At 39.0% G+C, this 17,799-nt stretch overlaps 3 protein-coding genes and 1 long non-coding RNA gene across 7 annotated transcripts in view; 2 read left to right on the top strand and 2 right to left on the bottom strand.

The window, feature by feature from the left end:
- Positions 1 to 4,318, top strand: part of LOC125524667 (uncharacterized) — a 61,324-nt gene extending 57,006 nt beyond the window's left edge. For 2 of the 3 annotated variants that reach the window (XM_087536909.1, XM_087536912.1), the window contains 15 exons: positions 58 to 221; positions 335 to 703; positions 811 to 898; positions 1,034 to 1,275; positions 1,396 to 1,482; positions 1,606 to 1,683; positions 1,797 to 1,910; positions 2,027 to 2,143; positions 2,262 to 2,533; positions 2,689 to 2,863; positions 2,965 to 3,078; positions 3,186 to 3,317; positions 3,415 to 3,515; positions 3,659 to 3,845; positions 3,984 to 4,318. In XM_087536909.1, coding sequence (XP_087393035.1) covers positions 58 to 221; positions 335 to 703; positions 811 to 898; positions 1,034 to 1,110 — 698 coding nt within the window. In that variant the 3' untranslated portion in view covers positions 1,111 to 1,275; positions 1,396 to 1,482; positions 1,606 to 1,683; ... (7 more) ...; positions 3,659 to 3,845; positions 3,984 to 4,318. The remainder of the gene's footprint in view (positions 1 to 57; positions 222 to 334; positions 704 to 810; positions 899 to 1,033; positions 1,276 to 1,395; positions 1,483 to 1,605; positions 1,684 to 1,796; positions 1,911 to 2,026; positions 2,144 to 2,261; positions 2,534 to 2,688; positions 2,864 to 2,964; positions 3,079 to 3,185; positions 3,318 to 3,414; positions 3,516 to 3,658; positions 3,846 to 3,983) is intronic. The other variant, XM_087536911.1, reaches the window with a different exon arrangement.
- A 372-nt stretch (positions 4,319 to 4,690) lies between these two features.
- On the bottom strand, positions 4,691 to 5,777 carry LOC147961951 (uncharacterized). The gene is made up of 2 exons (XM_087536916.1): positions 4,985 to 5,777; positions 4,691 to 4,865 (listed from the first exon to the last, which is right to left on the bottom strand). The coding sequence occupies exons 1-2, from the start codon at positions 5,775 to 5,777 to the stop codon at positions 4,792 to 4,794; spliced, it is 867 nt and encodes a 288-aa protein (XP_087393042.1). The 3' UTR covers positions 4,691 to 4,791.
- A 27-nt stretch (positions 5,778 to 5,804) lies between these two features.
- On the bottom strand, positions 5,805 to 9,001 carry LOC125523873 (protein FAR1-RELATED SEQUENCE 5-like). The gene is made up of 7 exons (XM_048688936.2): positions 8,867 to 9,001; positions 8,624 to 8,664; positions 8,380 to 8,520; positions 8,190 to 8,267; positions 8,023 to 8,088; positions 7,760 to 7,813; positions 5,805 to 7,670 (listed from the first exon to the last, which is right to left on the bottom strand). Exons 1-7 carry the CDS (start codon positions 8,907 to 8,909, stop codon positions 5,805 to 5,807), a joined length of 2,289 nt encoding a protein of 762 aa, XP_048544893.2. The 5' UTR covers positions 8,910 to 9,001.
- On the top strand, positions 8,179 to 10,244 carry LOC125523874 (uncharacterized). 2 transcript variants are annotated; one of them, XR_007290469.2, is made up of 4 exons: positions 8,179 to 8,249; positions 8,615 to 8,689; positions 8,819 to 9,661; positions 9,778 to 10,244. It is a non-coding gene; the product is annotated as an uncharacterized LOC125523874 (long non-coding RNA). The 2 variants fall into 2 exon arrangements; XR_007290468.2 differs by having other exon boundaries at positions 8,615 to 9,661.
- Positions 10,245 to 17,799: the final 7,555 nt, after the last annotated feature.

The raw sequence follows: 17,799 nt of genomic DNA, 5'->3' as shown, positions 1-17,799 counted from the left end.
TCTACTCATTTAATTTTTTCTCTTTTTTATTTTCTATAATTATGCTCCCTTTTGTAGGAACGACGACTCTACTTCGAAGGACTAAGAGGGTGAAACAAATCAGCGAACAATCACCTGCTTCAATTGAAACTGAAAGAATGAGCCATGAGCAAGAAGTATTCCAAGGAAAGAGTGATGAAGGGGTTGATGTTATTGGGAGCTCAAAGTTAGAAGATGCATATGTAAGTTCATGAATCTTTTTACTGTACTCTTTTTAGGATATATTCCCATGTTCTTTTTCCCTTTTTATTGTCCGTTTTTAAAACTCTTGCTACTTACCTCCCACATTTTTCAGAATCAAATGGGCAAGGGTAATGAAGAATTTCAAGAACACAACAACAAAGAGACAATAAACACACAAGAAGAAATTCAAGATCAAGTGAACACAAGCAAATATGATACAGAGGCAGTGAAAGCACCCCAAGAAGTCAGCATCGAAGATGGACTAGGAAGAGAAAACAAGGTTACAGTGCAGGACAAGGTGCTAGAAGCGAAGATCAATGAAACAAGAGCAGCGAGCACGACAAGTTTTGAGTACTTACTTCTACCAGACAACACTGCTTTGTTACCTCAAATTCAGAGCAAAGAAGCTGGGAAAGGAAATGCATCAAGTTTTTCCGGTTTCATGAGCCAAAAGACATCCAGTAATGAACATATCTCCCAAGTAAGAAGTTTTAACTAGCTACTTGTTACTTAACATCTTTCTTTTTCTTTTTACTACTTTTGTTATTTTTTAACATCCCATGCTCCTTGTTATTTGTTTCTTGACAGCAAAAAGACGACACCAACGTGATCAACCAGCAACAGAAGGGGTCCTGCAGCAAAATAGATTTCGACATAAATGTCACATTAGCTGCAGGTACCTTTATCTTTTTTGATGATCCTTTTTCCTTTGCATCAATTTTCTGTTCAAAACTGAAGAAACCAGCAACAACTATTCAATTTTGTTTCATTTTTTTGGAGCTGATGATCATCATTTGCTTCTCAAATATAGATGAGGATGACGCAAATGACCATGAAGCAAATAAGCATGTCATAGATAATCCTATAGGAAACGAAGACGAATCCTGAATTGATTACTTGGATAAAGCAAGGCAAAAGTACTTTTTCTATGATGATGACACGCCAACTTGTCGTATACTCGAAGATATGGATGACTGAGGGAATGAAATAACTGAGCCTGAGCTATGGCGTCCTGTGCACATGACAACAAAGGAATATAACGAAAAAATTGAGGTGGGCAAAACGTAGGAAAGGAGCCTCATCAAATCAAAATATATGCCCCCATGTGTTATATGTTACTAGTGTAGACACTTTATGTCTTTAACTCGTTTTCTTTGGTGCGTCAATAATCAGAATGCAAAGAAAATCATTGTTCACCAGACATTGAAAGAAAAGGAATCAGGCAACTACCATCAAGAGCAAGAGATCAAGAGCTGCGAGGTTTCATCTTCTTTTTACCTTTTCAATATTTCTTTATTTAATCACTTTTTTTAGAAAAATATAATTTTCTGCCTTGTTGGTTTCAAACAACACCTTCATCCCGTGTCCTTTTTGTGTCAACAGTTTTCTGTACATTGCGCGCAACAGCAACAAAGTGTTGGACAAAGATGCACTTCACCAGACGGAGGAATAATTGACCTGGTTATTTTTTTTCTCTGCATTTTGCTGCTGAGCAGTTTCTGTTTTCTTATGAGATGTTTCTCATTTTTTTTATTCATGGTCTTTGATTTTCTCTTGCTTCTAAAATGATACAGACATCACCAAACACAAGCATTCGAAATGAGTGGAACGAGCCGCATACATGCTATTCTCCTAGGAATAGGAACACAACTTACAAGACAACGACTACCAGACCCCCACGCACCAAAGTACATTTTTCTTTTTTTATCCCCATTTTTTTGATTTTTTTTCTACATTAACAGTTTTCCTAGGCACATTTCTTTGGTTTTCTCATATTTCTTTCTTTTTTCATTTTTTGATACAGCATTTTTTCTCAGAAGCCACAATGACAGGGAGAATTCTGTTCCCAGAAAGAGCTAACATTGAATGCAATTTAGATGGGACAGAGGATAACCCTATAACGTTCTTGGATCATAACAGTGTAAGTGTTTTCTTCTTCTTTGTGTTGTTTTGCTTAAAAGCTGAAGTCCAAAAGAAAAGATCCCAGAATGTCCATAGTTTCATACTTATATTTTTTTTTATTTGTTGAATTTTTCCAGGCATCACCAGAGGTCCAAATCCTCAGTCAAAGTCCTTTCAAATAGTCCTGCAGTAACTTAGTTGATAGATCAGATGAGCACTATAACACCAGACTCTTCTTAGGGAGTACAAGCAGCTCTAGGGGCAAAGAAAATATACCACCTAAAAGGGTAGTACAACCAAGCAAATTTTTGTGCTCGCCTTATGACCAAGACAGGGGGCCCATCATGGAATACGAACTTCATCTATATCACAACATCTTACTCCTAAGCGAGAATAATTACTACAAAGGGTTAGGACACTTTTTTCCCTCCCAGACCACCGAATTTTTGTTGAGTTGTTCGTGTGTGTGTTTTTTTTTCTTCCTTGTTTTTGTGCATTTGAATTGTATATAGCAGTTCCCCCCTTGCACTGACATTTTTCTGCGGACAAATCATGAAAATGCAGGGACTACTGGGCAATTGAGATTGATAAATGTAGGGTATCATTGGAACAACTAGGCAATTCATTCAAACCATCAGGGTGGGTGGAGTCATATGTCATCAATGCATATTGTCGAAAATTATTCAGAGATAACCACCCCAGAACATCCCAGAGGCACTACTTTTTCCACACGGCGGCAGTGAGTTCCAATACAATCTTGTTTTGATGTTTGTTTATCTCTCGCTTTTTTAGTTGAAACTTTAATTTTATCTTTCTTTTCTTTTTGTTTGTTTGTAATAGGAGTACTTTTTGGAGAAGTGGAGGACTGAAGTGGGGAGACTATCTTTCAAAGATAAAGTTCTAAGGAGCTTCCACGGAGCAGGGAAAGCAAGACGACTAGAGCTGAGCAATGAAGTAATGTCTCAAGCCATTTTTTGCTCATCAAAACACTTTTGAAGTCATTGAGTTATGGTTTCTTGAATTCCATCTACATTTTTATTTTTTCTTCTTGTTCGTTATAGTTGTTCTTTCCTACTCTTCATGAGGATCATTGGTTCGTCTTCCTCGTCGACTTGAAAGCACGACAGTTCATATTCCTTGACTCAAAGTACGCAGAAAACAGCGAGTACCACACGAACATCAAGAACATGATGGTTATGCATCCTTCCTTTTTAAAGAAAATCAAGAGAATTTTATTTTCTTCTCTCTTCCCCCAAGATTTCGTTGTCTTATTATATGATTTTTTTTCAGATAACAAACTTTATCAAAGCGTGGCGTGATGCTAACCTGAGAAACATGCGGTTCAATCAATATCAAACAGCATATCCAGTATTACCGAAACAAGTAGGGAGGTAAATCATAAACAACTTTTTCCAATACCATTTTTTCATATGAAATATCAACTATATTTTTATTCGCTCTAATGTTTTTAAGTTGTTTTTCCTCATCTCTTGGTTTTTCCTTTTTCTCACCCCCCCCCCCCCCCCCGAAATAGCGATGATTGTGGAATTTTCACAATAAACAAGATGCAAAATTATCGAGCCAGGAACCCGCTGCAGACAGTATTCCAATCAAAAGATGTTCCAGATGCGCGCGTGAGACTTGCTGTTGATCTACTATTCAGCACTCACAACGAAATAGATGAAGCAAAGACACTTGTCAAGGACTTGTGATACAGAACTGTATATCTTTTCCCCTATTTTTCCCATCTGTCATGTTTTTTTGCGTTTGCAACTGTAAACAAATATCCTTTTTCTTGTCTCTCATTTTAAGGTTTCTAACTAGTTCATTTTTTTGTACATCCTCACATGGGCAAGCAGGTCAATCAACTAGAATATTTCTGTCATACATGGAAGAACAATACTAGAAGGTTCTTCAGCAAGATGATGAAAAACAATCCCAAAAGTTAACGAGACGACAAAATTTCCAGTGTACATGGAGGAACGATACAATTTTTTTCTATTTTCTTTTTTTTCCTTTTCTTACCTGAAAGCGAATCCAAAATGTAAAGCAGTGCGTGTATTTTGGCCTCAAGGATTTTTTTTACCGTCATATGCATAGTTTTAGAAACTGGTCATTAACCAGAAAACAATCCCATGTGTATAATGTTGCTTTCAGATCAATATCAAACATCGGTTCTTAAGCATTTTTATGATTATTTTTTATTTTTTAAAGTTTGATTTTTCTCCCCCGCCTAGATATTAACCAGAACATTTTCTTTCATGTTTTTTCTCCTCTTGTTTCTATCACTTCTCCTCCTTCTTTCTTTTGTGCAGGTTTTCAAAATTCTTACTGGACAGAAGCTAGCTAAATAGCACAAGCAAAAAAGTGGATCAAGAACCTTAAGTAACCAACTGGGGTAATGTAAGTGTCGCTACCCCCACGGGAAACATTTTTTCCCTAGTTTTTTTCACAGTACAAATAAAAGATAGAAACATCAGCATTTTTCTTAAAATAGTATAGCAAAAGTGCTATCATCCATGAACCATCATATAGTTCTTTTCTTTGGTTTCTGTTCATTGGCAGAACGAGGACCACACTTGGCTCATTTTTACATTTTTTTCAGTGCTCGCAGGGACAATCAAAAAACCAAACCAATGCCTTCTTGAACTTGTAGCACCCAGTTTCTCAGTTTCCTTTTCTCGCCTTCTTGCTCGGTTTTGCATGAGCTGGCTGCTTCTCTGTAGATGTCCCAGCAGAGGCTGCAAAAATTTTAGGGCATAAACAATTCATCAAAATCAATCATATGAAGTACAAGTCCAGTTTTTATGCTGAAAAATACTTGCTAACACTGAAAAGAAAAAGTTTTTTTCTGGGAAACCTGAGACATGTTTGCGGCTGACTTTTTCTTTGTGAGCCAAATCGATATCTTCAGGTCTTGCCGTACAACTATTTTTATAGTGATCAGGCTCCCCACAACGACTGCATGTGACTTTCTGTTTAGATAGTAAACCTTCCATGAAAGTTTTGTAACGTCCTTTTTGTGGACGCCCTTTTGATACTGCAACATCAGGATCCTGAAGATTGTCCCCATAGCCATCAGGATGCGGTCCTACATCAAACTCTGTTGTGTCCTTGTCAATATTTGCTTGTTGTGCTTCTGCAAGTTCATCTTCTTTAGTCATCTCATCCAACCTCTGTTGCACCCTTTCACTTCCTGCTACAACATATAGATATTTTCTGTTTGTTGATGCACCATCTGAGGCCATCTCATTGAGCCTGTTGGAGAGCAAGGTATACCTTAAGTGTTGACTTCCAGCAGTCAGTTCCAAAGGAACATTGAAACGGATGTCCCGTATGTCCTTTGTATTTTTTGGCCTCCACCTGTCTATGTAATATTTCTCTAGCAGCATAGACATGTTGAGATGAGAAAGTACTCTCAAGACATGGCTGCACACAATGCCATCCTTCTGAAATTTCCCACAAATACAACTGAACTCCTGTTGCTGCATGTTCACAATCACAATAAATCTTCTTGTTCTGAAATCTTTTTCAGCTAGCATTGGTCTCTTGTAAACTTCATATTTCACATTTCTCTCAACCTCTTCAACATGCAAATTCAACACAAACTTTATCTGTTGTTGGAATCTGTAAAATATCTTTCGGTTGTACATTTTTGCAGCTTGCAACTCAAGTTCACTTCATGCCCACAATGTTGGCGAAGTTGTTGTAGTGATAGAGTCTTGCTCCCGCTCCTTATCTTGTATAGTTTCTGAAATCTTCTGGTACTCTTGTAGGAAGCTTATCACGTTGTGAGTTGACGTGATGTTGTCCTTGAATATGGCATTGGTGCCTTCACTAAGTGCAGTAGAGTGAATGAAGGGGAAGAAGTTCTTCTTGAAATACACAGGGACAAACCTTTTCCTTTTCTTCCACATGATTTGGAAATACTTCACATGCCCAATGTTGTATTTCTGGAGCATCTGTGTCCACAAGTTCTCAAACTCAGTCACCGTCAGAGAGTTGTGTATGATGTCACTGAAATCATCATGCAGGGTTTTATTTGCAGCAAAAGTCCTAGTACATTTTTCCTCAGCCTTCTTTTTAATATGAAACAAACAACGTCTGTGGCAGATATGGGGGAAAACTAGAGGGATAGCTGTCTTCATCCCAGCATCCTCATCTGTGATGATTGTGGATGGATATTTGCCACCCATGCAATGCAAGAACGTCTCAAACAACCATTGGAAGGTGTCAGCTGTTTCATTCTCAATGATAGAGCAAGCAAACAAACAGTTTTGGCCATGTCCTGTGATTCCAACAAAGGGAGCAAATGGAAGGTTGTATCTGTTTGTCTTAAATGTTGTGTCAAAGCTGAGGCAGTCTCCGTACAGCTCGTACATCTTCCTAGAATACCCGTCAGCCCAGAAAATGCACAAAACTTTACTTGCTTCATCAGAGACTTTAGCTGTCTTGAACGCATAGTAAAATTGTGGATCTTTAGCTTGTCTCTTCCTGAAATATGTTAGCACCTGCATCATGTCATTTTGATTGCTCTCTTTGCCAATGGCTGTCCTAACATTGCTGACATGCTTTTTGGTATAAGGAGTGTTTCCACCTCTCAAGTAACTTAGGATTGCCATTATTTTTCTTGTTGGTAGCTTCACAGTATTGAATGTTTGGATTAGGAGCTTCTCCTCCTCCGTCATGTGCTTATGAGAACGAAGGTATTTCACTTCTGTGTGAGGACTCAAATCATGGTTGTGTTCTAGGTTTATGGTTGTTATCACCCACTTCTCATCCTTCTTCACGACAATGAGCTGAGCTTTACACCCTGTTATTGCAATGGTGTTTGCTTTTTTCTTCCTCGCGTTCCGATAGGGCTCTTGTCCTGTTTTCTGTTGCCTTGTCTCACGTCGTTTCTTCCTCCTATTCTCTTGTTCTTCTTCATCAATTACTTTTCCTGACCGATTGCACTTGAAAGTTAGCCGAGTTGATGCACTGCCACCTTGTTTCTTGCCACAAAAGCGGGCTGCCTTCTTCACAGAAAATCCAGCAATTGAGGCATATTCATTGTAAAAGGTGTAAGCTGCATCCTCCGTATCAAAGACCATGTTCACAAGGGGTACGTGATGGCTACGCACTTCCTGACTAGAACTCTGGGCAGCAACTATACTGTCATTTTCAAGGAAAATCAGTATATCTTCATGTGTCAATTGTTCAACTTCATCAGCTGCACCACTATTTTCTTGTTGTCCAGCAGTTACAGCAGTCATATCAGAGCTTCTTTGCAACAACGTTGGAGGAAGATCATCCTCAGAATCACTGTCAGAAGGATTATCAGTTGAATCTATCAAGCAGTTTTTGTTTCCTCCATCCATCTCCATATCTCTGTCCCAGTTCAAATCATTCAAGCTTTCTGTAAAATGGTTGTCAACAAAAGGTTCCACCTCTTCTTCACGTTGTGTATCAAGTTGAGACAAACACTGATCTGCAGAACGAGCATCAGGCCGGGCTGTATCTTCGGATGATCTCCCATATCGCCCAGTTATCATGTACATATCATTCTGCAGTTTTTTTTCCAGAAAAACAAAGAACAATCAGAGAATTTTCCATAGTTCTACCCAACATGCACACATATATCCAAAAAACCTACCTCAGTACGGACTAGGTGATCTTCTTGCGATTGTGAGGATCCGTATCTAGCCCCCTGAAAAGTAAAAACACCATTCAGTTACTTTTTTGTCGATTTTGTACTGCTGACAACAGCAGTTTATTCTTTGTGCACATACATATCATTGAAAGAGTACATTTTATTACTATACATTTTTTGGGATTCTATGTCAAAAGAATTAATTTTACTACTATACATCAACATATATGACAAGTCTGTTAGGGGGAGGTGGATGGGCAAAGAACCTCTTGTTCAGCAGCAAGGAGCGGCTGCATGTATGATATGGGAGCATCATGCACCATGGTATCTACCTGCACATTCATTCATTTTTTATGAAAAATATCAGCAAAGTCTTGGTGCCTTTTTCCCCCTTCTATTGGTCACGACAGAATTTTTTTCGCAAAATACTTACAAGGTGTTGGAGTGGTGGAGACATTTGAGTGGACTTTCCCTTTGAAGTGTCTCCCCTCAGGTTTGTATGAAAGCTCACCTGCGCACAACAGTGTTTTCAGACTATTTAAAGACAGTTTTTTTTGGCAAGGTGGAAATACCTCTGTGCTGTCAACATTATTGTAGCTACAAAAGAGAGATGTATGCATTACATTGTTTTGATCATTCCCATGCATTGTATTGTCATCAGCAGCAACATACACTGGGTGTTGCATCCAGGGGTATGCATGATATGGTATTTGATTCAGAGAAGCAGAACTTAACCATTGTTGTTGCTGGCTTATATGGGTGCCCTGCATTGTGTAGTTTCAGAGACTCTTTTTAGGCAAAGCAAAGTGCAAAATTCATTTTTAGTTTGATAACAATCATCACTTTTCTGTTTTTCAGGACACTAACCTGAGAACCATGAAGATAAGCTCCATATGCATCAAATATAGCTGCAAGCAAAGCAAAAATTGTCATGTATGGACATTTCTGTTCACAACTTTTTTCTGTAAAAAACAACCCTTGTCTATTTTATTCACAACGAAAATCAATTCTTTTCCCCTATTTTTCTAAGTCTTGAATGTTCTACTCGATTTCCTGTGTAAGGATCAACACAAAGCAGAACTAGATCTGGGGGGAGGAGGAGGAACATACCCTGGTGAGTGTTGTCTGCTCCTGGACCTCTCCATGCATCCATGAGCAGCTTCCCCTGTATTTCTTCTCTCTCCTCCAACTTTTTCAGAGTTCTTCAAAGTTTTCTGCTGTTTTTGAGCAAATTGAGTGAGTTCATCTCCTTAATTTTGATAGATTAGAGGGGAAAGGTTGGGGGTGGCGGCGTGGAGGGTTGGGGAGGTGGAAGAAGAGGGACGAGGGATGTGTCTTTGGGGGGGTTGGGGGGCTAGGTTTACCCTAGGGACATGGGAGATCACCTGGGAAGAAAAAGTGATCGAGAAAAGCAGAGCAGCTTTCTCTCTTTGTGTGTATCCCGGGCTCTTTATGTTTTCTCGTGACAACCCAAAAAAGCCCACAACCTTTCCCACAACCCAAAAAAGGCCCACAACACAAAGGCCCACAACCAACAACCAACAAGGGAGAAGTTTTCAACCCAATTGTGCGGGGGAGAGAGGAGCCTGTCTCGGTCTGCCAGGTGATCGGCCTGCGACAAATAACGTGCAACGTCATCACCCACGTCATTCGACTGAGACCATTTTATTTCTCATTCGAATGAGTTCCAGGCACTCCCTATCTAATTTCTCGAGCAGCGTATTTTGCCCTCAGGGCAAGAAGGAAGATCACGCCTACAGAACAAGAAGTTCAGGAGATCACGCGCCAGACAACATGTTGGCGTCCGTGCTCCGGCGTCTCCTGCACCGCGGGATCCTCGCCCGCCGCCCGGCGCCACCGCTAGCTCCTCGTCCTCGTCTCTTCTCCACCAGCCACGTTCCTCAGGTTCGCGTCTCATCCCATGCCATGATCTTCAACCGACCGGAGCTCTTTTCTTCTTTTTTTCCTTTTTGCGGAGGAAATAAAAAGAAACACTCTCTGATTTCCTTGAAACATTGTAGGGTCATCCGCCACCAGTCCAATCGGTAGGTCTCGGGCCAGAAGTGGACGCGGCGAGGGGTGCGAGCGAGCTGTCGTTGGACGACGGTGTAAGGGTGTTCATGCGAGCCGACTTCAAGTACCAAAACATGATAACAGCCTTCGGGCTCGCTTTTACCGGATGCAACGTTGAGCGATACATGAGGAAACAACGTGAGAAGAAAGCAGAGGACGGATCCACCATGGATGCGTTGGTTGGTCTTGCTCTTAATATGGAGTAGGGGGTTTTTTCTAGAATATTTTTTGAAGTGACGAATTAGGAGTTTTGGTTCAGCCAGAAACAGGTTGGCATTGTTGTATTACCCCGCCTTTAAGTTTTTTTTAAGGGGTCACCACCACACTTTGTTTAAACGACAATAACATCCGGTACAAATAAAACATCAGGAGTGGTGGATAACCAGAAATAATGACCAGTGGCCAAAGAAACCGAGGCCCTAGCAAGGTCATTTGCTTCTCTTGCTTCATGAATAACTAAAGGGTCTTGGAACTACAACATCCTCCTTTCATGTCTTCTGCCAATAGAGTAACTAGGATCCTTGTAAACTCTTGCTCACTGACGGAATCCTGCATGATGGACAGCCATAGTTTTGCATCTTCATGATTGCATGCTAACTTGTGCTACAGTAAATCCTCATCCATCAAAGCCCAATCACACTTGGACAACCGACGGTTAATCAAGGCATGACGCCATGAATCGTCTGCCGAGTTGCACACAAAAGAAGTGTCATCATCTGCAATATGTCGCAGCCTTAGTAATTCTTCCGTCGAGATAGAATTCTTTGCCAATCTCCATAGCTTTCTGCCAATGTTGTTGTGAAGCTCTTGTATCAGAACAACTCCCCCGATTTTTCAACCAATCCTCTCTCCTCTTTGAATCCACAAGCATATGATAAGTAGAACGAACCAAAAATACCCACGTATTTTATTACCGCCTTTAAGTTTCCTTTTTTGCGTTGATATTACCGCCTTAAGCGCCTGAATAGGTAGCTGGAGCTCATAGCCGCCTGCTCTTGGGCTGGCCCGTGTAAGGCGAGCGATCGCTTCACCGGTCCACTCCCTAGTCGCTTCGAGAGTAGTTTGACTGGTCGCGGTTAATCAGTTGACTGGTCAACTGTTGACTTGAAAAACAAAAAAGAGAAAATAATGGCAAAAAATCGTGAATTCAAAAATGCTCAACAATCATAGATTTTGAAAAATAGTTCATCGATTTTGAAAAAAGTACGTCCATTTTTCTTAAATTCAAAATATAGTTCATCGAATTTGAAAAAAAAAGTCATCAATTTTGAAAAAACATCGAATATGAAAAACAGTTTATCAATTTTGAGAGTAGTTCATCGACTATGAAAATAGTTCATTGAATTTGCAAAAAAGTTCATCAATTTTGAAAAAAGTTTATCCCATTTTGTTCCCTTCTCATCAATTTTGAAAATTGAAACAAGCTTTCAATCAATATCTGCAGGAATTATGAAAAAAGTTTATTGAATTTGAAAAAAATCATCAATTTTGAAAAAAGTTCATTGAATTTGGAAAAAGTTCATCGAATTTGAAAAAAAAAGTTCATTGATTTTGAAAAAAAAATCATCGAATTTGAAAAAAATCATCAACTTTGAGAAAAAACAAATCAAACCTGAAAAAGAGTTCGTCATATTTGGAAAAAAAGTTCATCTTTTTTTAACCCCAAAAAGAAAAAATCTTGATTTTGAAAAAAAAACATGAATTAAAAAACCAAAAAAGAACAAAAGGAAAAAAGAAAAAGAAAAACCAAATAAAACCACACCGGAAAATGACCAGCGAACCGAAAAAAACAACTTTTCGAAGCTTCCCAAAACCGAAGGAACTCCCACGACTGAAGAAGGAAAAAAGAGAAGGGAAGAAGTTATAAATAACTAGTCATTTTATGGCTTAGTGGTTGCGGTCCTTGGTGTAGAAGGAGCAGATCATGAGTCCGAGCTCTCGCCGGCGCACCTTTTTGTGCTAGGTAGAAAAAAGCAGATACATGGGTCGGCCCAGTCATAGTAGAGGGCAGCACGCTGCAGGCGCCGGTTTGCAGAAACAGTAATAACCAAGCGCCAAATAGGGATTACCTACTTAGTGTCAGTGGTGGAGCTATAGTGTTGGGCTCTTGTATCAGAATAACTCTCCTGATTTTCCAACCAATCCTCTCTCCTCCTCTTTGAATCCACGAGCATACGATAAGTAGAATGAACCAAAAATACCCTCATATTTTATTACCGCCTTTAAGTTTTTCTTTTTGCGTTGATATTACTGCCTTTAACTCAACTTAGTGGGGAGCTCTGGTTCGGCGCCTTAAGCACCTGAAAAGGTAGTTGGTGCTTGCGGCTGTCTACTCTTGGGCCGGCCCATGTAAGGTGAGCGGTCGCTTCACCGGTCAACTCCCTAGTCACTTCGAGTGTAGTTTGATTGGTCGAGGTTGACCAGTCTGTTGATTTAAAAAATGAAAAAGGAAAAAGATTGGCAAAATTTTGAAAATCATCGTGATTTCAAAAATGCTCACAGAATTTTATAAAATTCAACAAATTTTAAAAAATATTCTTGAATTTTAAAAAAGTTCATCGAATTTGAAAAATGTTCCTCGATTTTGAAAAATAGTTTATCAAATTTGAAAAGAAAAAACGATTTTTCTTAAATTAGAAATATAGTTCATCGAATTGGGAAAAATCACAATTTTTTAAAAAATTCATTGGATTTGAAAAAAAATTCATTGAATATGGGAAAAAGTTCATAAATTTTGGAAAAAGTTTATCGATTAATAAGACAGTTCATCGAGTTGAAAAAAGTTCATCGAATTTGAAAAAAAAGTTCATCAAATTCAAAATAGTCATCAATTTTGAAAAATATTCATCAAATTTGAAAAAAGTTCATCCATTCTGAAAAAGGTTTATGAAAATAGTACATAGAATTTGAAAAAAATCACCAATTTTGAAAAAAGCTCATCGAATTTGAAAAAGAGTTCACCGTATTTGGAAAAAAGTTCATCATTTTTTTTAAACACCAAAAATAAAACAATCCTTGATTTTGAAGAAAAAACCAAAAAAAGAATGAAAGAAAAAAGAAAAATAAAAACCCAAATAAACCATGCCGGAATATGGCCAGCGAACCGAAAAACTGGTTTGGGAAGCTTCCCGCGACTGAAGAGGGAAATAAAGACAAGGAAAGAAGTTATAAATCACTTGCCGTTCTATGGCTTAGTGATTGCAGTCCTTGGCGTAAAAGTAGCAAATCGTGAGTTCGAGCTCTCGCGGGCGCCCCTTTTTTGAGCTAAGCAGAAAAAAGCAGATACATGGGTCGGCCCAGTCGTAGGAGAGGGGGGTGCTGCAGGCACCGGTTTGCAAAAACTGTAATAACTAGCGTTTGAAGAGCCAAATATGGATTGCCTACTTAGTGTCAGAGAGCAACTAGTTGGTAGCTCTTTCAGCTCTTTGCATCTTTATTTCTCTTTATCATAAAAATACCAAAAATATTATCTTATCATATCTATCAGATCTCACTCTCGTAAGTGACTGTGAAGGGATTGACAACCCCTTTATCACGTTGGCTGTGAGGTTCTTATTTGTTTGTGTAGGTGCATGGGAATCGAGCGTGATCTCCTACTGGATTGATACCTTGGTTCTCAAAAACTGAGGGAAATACTTACGCAACTTTACCGCATCACCCTTTCCTCTTCAAGGGAAAACCAACGCAGTGCTCAAGAGGTAGCAAGAAGGATTTCTGGCGCCGTTGCCAGGGAGATTCGCGCCAAGTCAAGTCAAGATTTGACACCCGACAACGAGCCATTTCTGGCGCCGTTGCCGGGGAGTCTACGCACAAGTCAAGACATACCAAGTACCCATCACAAACTCTTATCCCTCGCATTACATTATTTGCCATTTGCCTCTCGTTTTCCTCTCCCCCACTTCACCCTTGCCGTTTTATTCGCCCTCTCTTTTTTTCTCAGCTTTCTTTCTCCATGTCAGAATCAAAAAGGGTTGGGGGTTCTCTCCCGAGTTTTAGTCCTTTGGACAATCCTTCTATTCTCTCTAAACTCATAAATAATGATGCTATGAAAAGACCTACCGGAGTTATCAATGAGAATCTTTATAATTTTGATGAAGATGATTCCGGAATTTTTCATTATTTACTCGATGAATCTTTGAAAGATGCTTGGGATAGACTATTAAGGATTTGGGCCAGCTATGCGCCCCAATACCAAATTGAAATTTACTTAAAGAGCTTTTATGCTGCCCTACCTTCTTCATTTAAGCATGTCTTAGATTCTATAATTGAAGAAGGTTTTCTTGAAGGGGATGTTGTCGATACTTATGAAAAGATGAAAACCATATTTGGGCACCCCATGAATGAGAAGGTTTAATCTACATCTCTTTTGCTCTCCTACCAAAACGAATCTATCAAAGAGATGAAAGCTAGCTTAGATGCAAATTTCCGTAAAATTCTTAATATTTCTTCTACCATTAACAACCATGTGCTTTATAAAAATAGAAATACTAATGCCATAGATAATAAGTTTGCTCTTTTCTTCCCTAAAACCAAAGATGGCAATACCTAGATCTATCATTGCTTTCATGCCTAGCTAGGGGCGTTAAACGATAGCGCATGTTGGGAGGCAACCCAATTTTATTTTTATTCCTTGATTTTTCCTCCTTTTTAGTAATAAATAATTTATCTAGCCTCTATTTTGGTTGTGTTTTTGTGTTTAATTAGTGTTTGTGCCAAGTAGAACCGTTGGGAAGACTTGGGGAAAGTCCTTTTGATCTTGCTGTAAAAAACAGAAACTTTAGCGCTCACGAGAATTGCTTCCATTTTTATTTGGAGAGTGCTATTTAGTTAATTATTTTTGCAGATTATTAATAGATAAATTCCTCACGTCCCGAAATTTATTTTAGAATTTTTGGGGTTCCAGAAGTTTGCGTTAGCTACAGATTACTACAGACTGTTCTGTTTTTGACAGATTCTGTTATTCGTGTGTTGTTTACTTATTTTCATGAATCTATGGCTAGTAAAAGAGTGTATAAACCATAGAGAATTTGGAATACAGTAGGTTTAACACCAATATAAATCAAGAATTAGTTCATTACAGTACCTTGAGGTGGTGTTTTGTTTTCTTTCGCTAACGGAGCTCACGAGATTTTCTGTTAAGTTTTGTGTTGTGAAGTTTTCAAGTTTTGGGTAAAGATTTGATGGATTATGGAACAAGGAGTGGCAAGAGCATAATATTGGGGATTCCCATGGCACCCCAATATAATCCAAGGACACCAAAAAGCCAAAGCTTGGGGATGCCCCGGAAGGCATCCCCTCTTTCGTCTTGGTCCATCGGTAACTTTACTTGGAGCTATATTTTTATTCACCACATGATATGTGTTTTTCTTGGAGCGTCTTGTATAATTTGAGTCTTTGCTTTTTAGTTTACCACAATCATCCTTGCTGTACACACCTTTTGAGAGAGAAACACATGATTTGGAATTTATTAGAATACTCTATGTGCTTCACTTATATCTTTTGAGCTATATAGTTTTTGCTCTAGTACTTCACATACATCTTTTAGAGCACGGTGGTGGATTTGTTTTATAGAAATTATTGTTCTCTCATGCTTCACTTATATTATTTTGAGAGTCCTACAAAACAGCATGGTAATTTGCTTTAATTGTGAAATGAGTCCTAATATGCTAGGTATTCAAGATTAGTAAAAACTTTCCTATGAGTGTGTTGAATACTAAGAGAAGTTTGATGCTTGATAATTGTTTTGAGATATGGAGGTAGTGATATTAAAGTTGTGCTTGTTGAGTAGTTGTGAATTTGAGAAATACTTGTGTTGAAGTTTGCAAGTCCTATAGCATGCACGTATGGTAAACGTTGTGTAACAAATTTCAAACATGAGGTGTTCTTTGATTGTCCTCCTTATGAGTGGCGGTCGGGGACGAGCGATGGTCTTTTCCTACCAATCTATCCCCCTAGGAGCATGCGCGTAGTGCTTGGTTTTTGATGACTTGTAGATTTTTGCAATAAGTATGTGAGTTCTTTATGACTAATGTTGAGTCCATGGATTATACACACTCTTAACCTTCCATTATTGCTAGCCTCTTAGGTACCGTGCATTGCCCTTTCTCACCTTGAGAGTTGGTGCAAACTTCTCCGGTGCATCCAAACCCCATGATACGATATGCTCTATCACACATAAGCCTCCTTATATCTTCCTCAAAACAGCCACCATACATACCTATTATGGCATTTCCATAGCCATTCCGAGATATATTGCCATGCAACTTTCCACCGTTCCGTTTATCATGACACGTTCATCATTGTCATATTGCCTTGCATGATCATGTAGTTGACATCGTATTTGTGGCAAAGCCACCATGCATATTATTTCATACATGTCACTCTTGATTCATTGCCCATCCCGGTACACCGCCGGAGGCATTCATATAGAGTCATACCTTGTTCTAGTATCGAGTTGTAATCATTGAGTTGTAAACGAATAGAAGTGTGATGATCATCATTCATAGAGCATTGTCCCAAAAAAGAGAAAGGCCAAAAGAAAAAAAGGCCCAAAAAAGAAAAAAAAAGGGCAATGCTACTATATTCTTTTCATACTTGTGCTTCAAAGTAGCACCATGATTTTTATGATAGATAGTCTCTTGTTTTGTCACTTTCATATACTAGTGGGAATTTTTCGTTATAGAACTTGGCTTGTATATTCCAATAATGGGCATCCTCAAATGCCCTAGGTCTTCGTGAGCAAGCAAATTGGATGCACACCCACTTAGTTTCTTTTGTTGCGCTTTCATACATTTATAGCTCTAGTGCATCCGTTGCATGGCAATCCCTACTCCTCACATTAACATCAATTGATGGGCATCTCCTTTTCTTTTGTCTTCTCCACATAAACCCATCATTATATTCTATTCCACCCATAGTTCTATATCCATGGCTCATGCTCATGTATTGCGTGAAAGTCGAAAAAAAGTTTGAGATTACTAAAGTATGAAACAATTACTTGGCTTGTCATCGGGGTTGTGCATGATGAGAGCATTCTTGTGTGACGAAAATGGAGCATGACCAAACTATATGATTTTGTAGGGATGAAATTTCTTTGGCCATGTTATTTTGAGAAGACATAATTGCTTAGTTAGTATGATTGAAGTATTATTACTTTTATGTCAACATTAAACTTTTATCTTGAATCTTTCGGATCTGAATATTCATACCACAATTAAGAGGGTTACATTGAAAATTATGCCAACTAGCATTCCACATCAAAATTCTGTTTTTATCATTTAACTACTCGAGGACGAGCAGGAATTAAGCTTAGGGATGCTTGATACGTCTCCAACGTATCTATAATTTTTTATTGTTCCATGCTATGTTATATTCTATTTTAGATGTTTATTGGGCTTTATTATACACTTTTATATTATTTTTGGGACTCATGTTATATTCTGTTTTAGATGTTTATTGGGCTTTATTATACACTTTTATATTATTTTTGGGACTAACCTATTAACCGGAGGCCCAGCCCAAATTGCTGTTTTTTTGCCTATTTCGGTGTTTCGAAGGAAAAGGATATCAAACAGAGTCCAAACGGAATGAAACCTTCAGGAACGTGATTTTTGGAACAAACGTGATCCAGAGAACTTGGAGTCTACGTAAAGCAATCAACGAGGAAGGCACGAGGCAGGGGGCGCGCCCACCTCCCCCAGGCGCGCCCTCCACCCTCGTGGGCCCCTCGTTGCTCCACCGACGTACTTCTTCCTCCTATATATACCCATATACCCTGGAAACATCAAATACAGAGCCAAAAACCTATTTCCACCGCCGCAACATTCTGTACCCGTGAGATCCCATCTTGGGGCCTTTTCCGGCGCTCCGCCGGAGGGGGCATTGATCACGGAGGGCTTCTACATCAACACCATAGCCTCTCCGATGATGTGTGAGTAGTTTACATCAGACCTTCGGGTCCATAGTTATTA

Source organism: Triticum urartu, chromosome 7A (assembly GCF_056163025.1).
Source record: "Triticum urartu cultivar PI428250 chromosome 7A, HENAU_Tu73, whole genome shotgun sequence".
Taxonomy (NCBI): Eukaryota; Viridiplantae; Streptophyta; class Magnoliopsida; order Poales; family Poaceae; genus Triticum; species Triticum urartu.
Note: the sequence above shows the minus strand (reverse complement) of the source record. Positions and strands in the feature narration are given on the sequence as shown.

Coding starts and splice junctions, on each gene's coding strand:
- LOC125523873 (XM_048688936.2), bottom strand. CDS start 8,909: ATGGATGCATGGAGAGGTCCAGGAGCAGACAACACTCACCAGG. Junction 8,089..8,189: donor CTCCACCACTCCAACACCTT/GTAAGTATTTTG, acceptor ATGAATGTGCAG/GTAGATACCATGGTGCATGA. Junction 7,671..7,759: donor ATCACCTAGTCCGTACTGAG/GTAGGTTTTTTG, acceptor AAAAAACTGCAG/AATGATATGTACATGATAAC.
- LOC147961951 (XM_087536916.1), bottom strand. CDS start 5,777: ATGTACAACCGAAAGATATTTTACAGATTCCAACAACAGATAAAGTTT. Junction 4,866..4,984: donor CAGCCGCAAACATGTCTCAG/GTTTCCCAGAAA, acceptor AAATTTTTGCAG/CCTCTGCTGGGACATCTACA.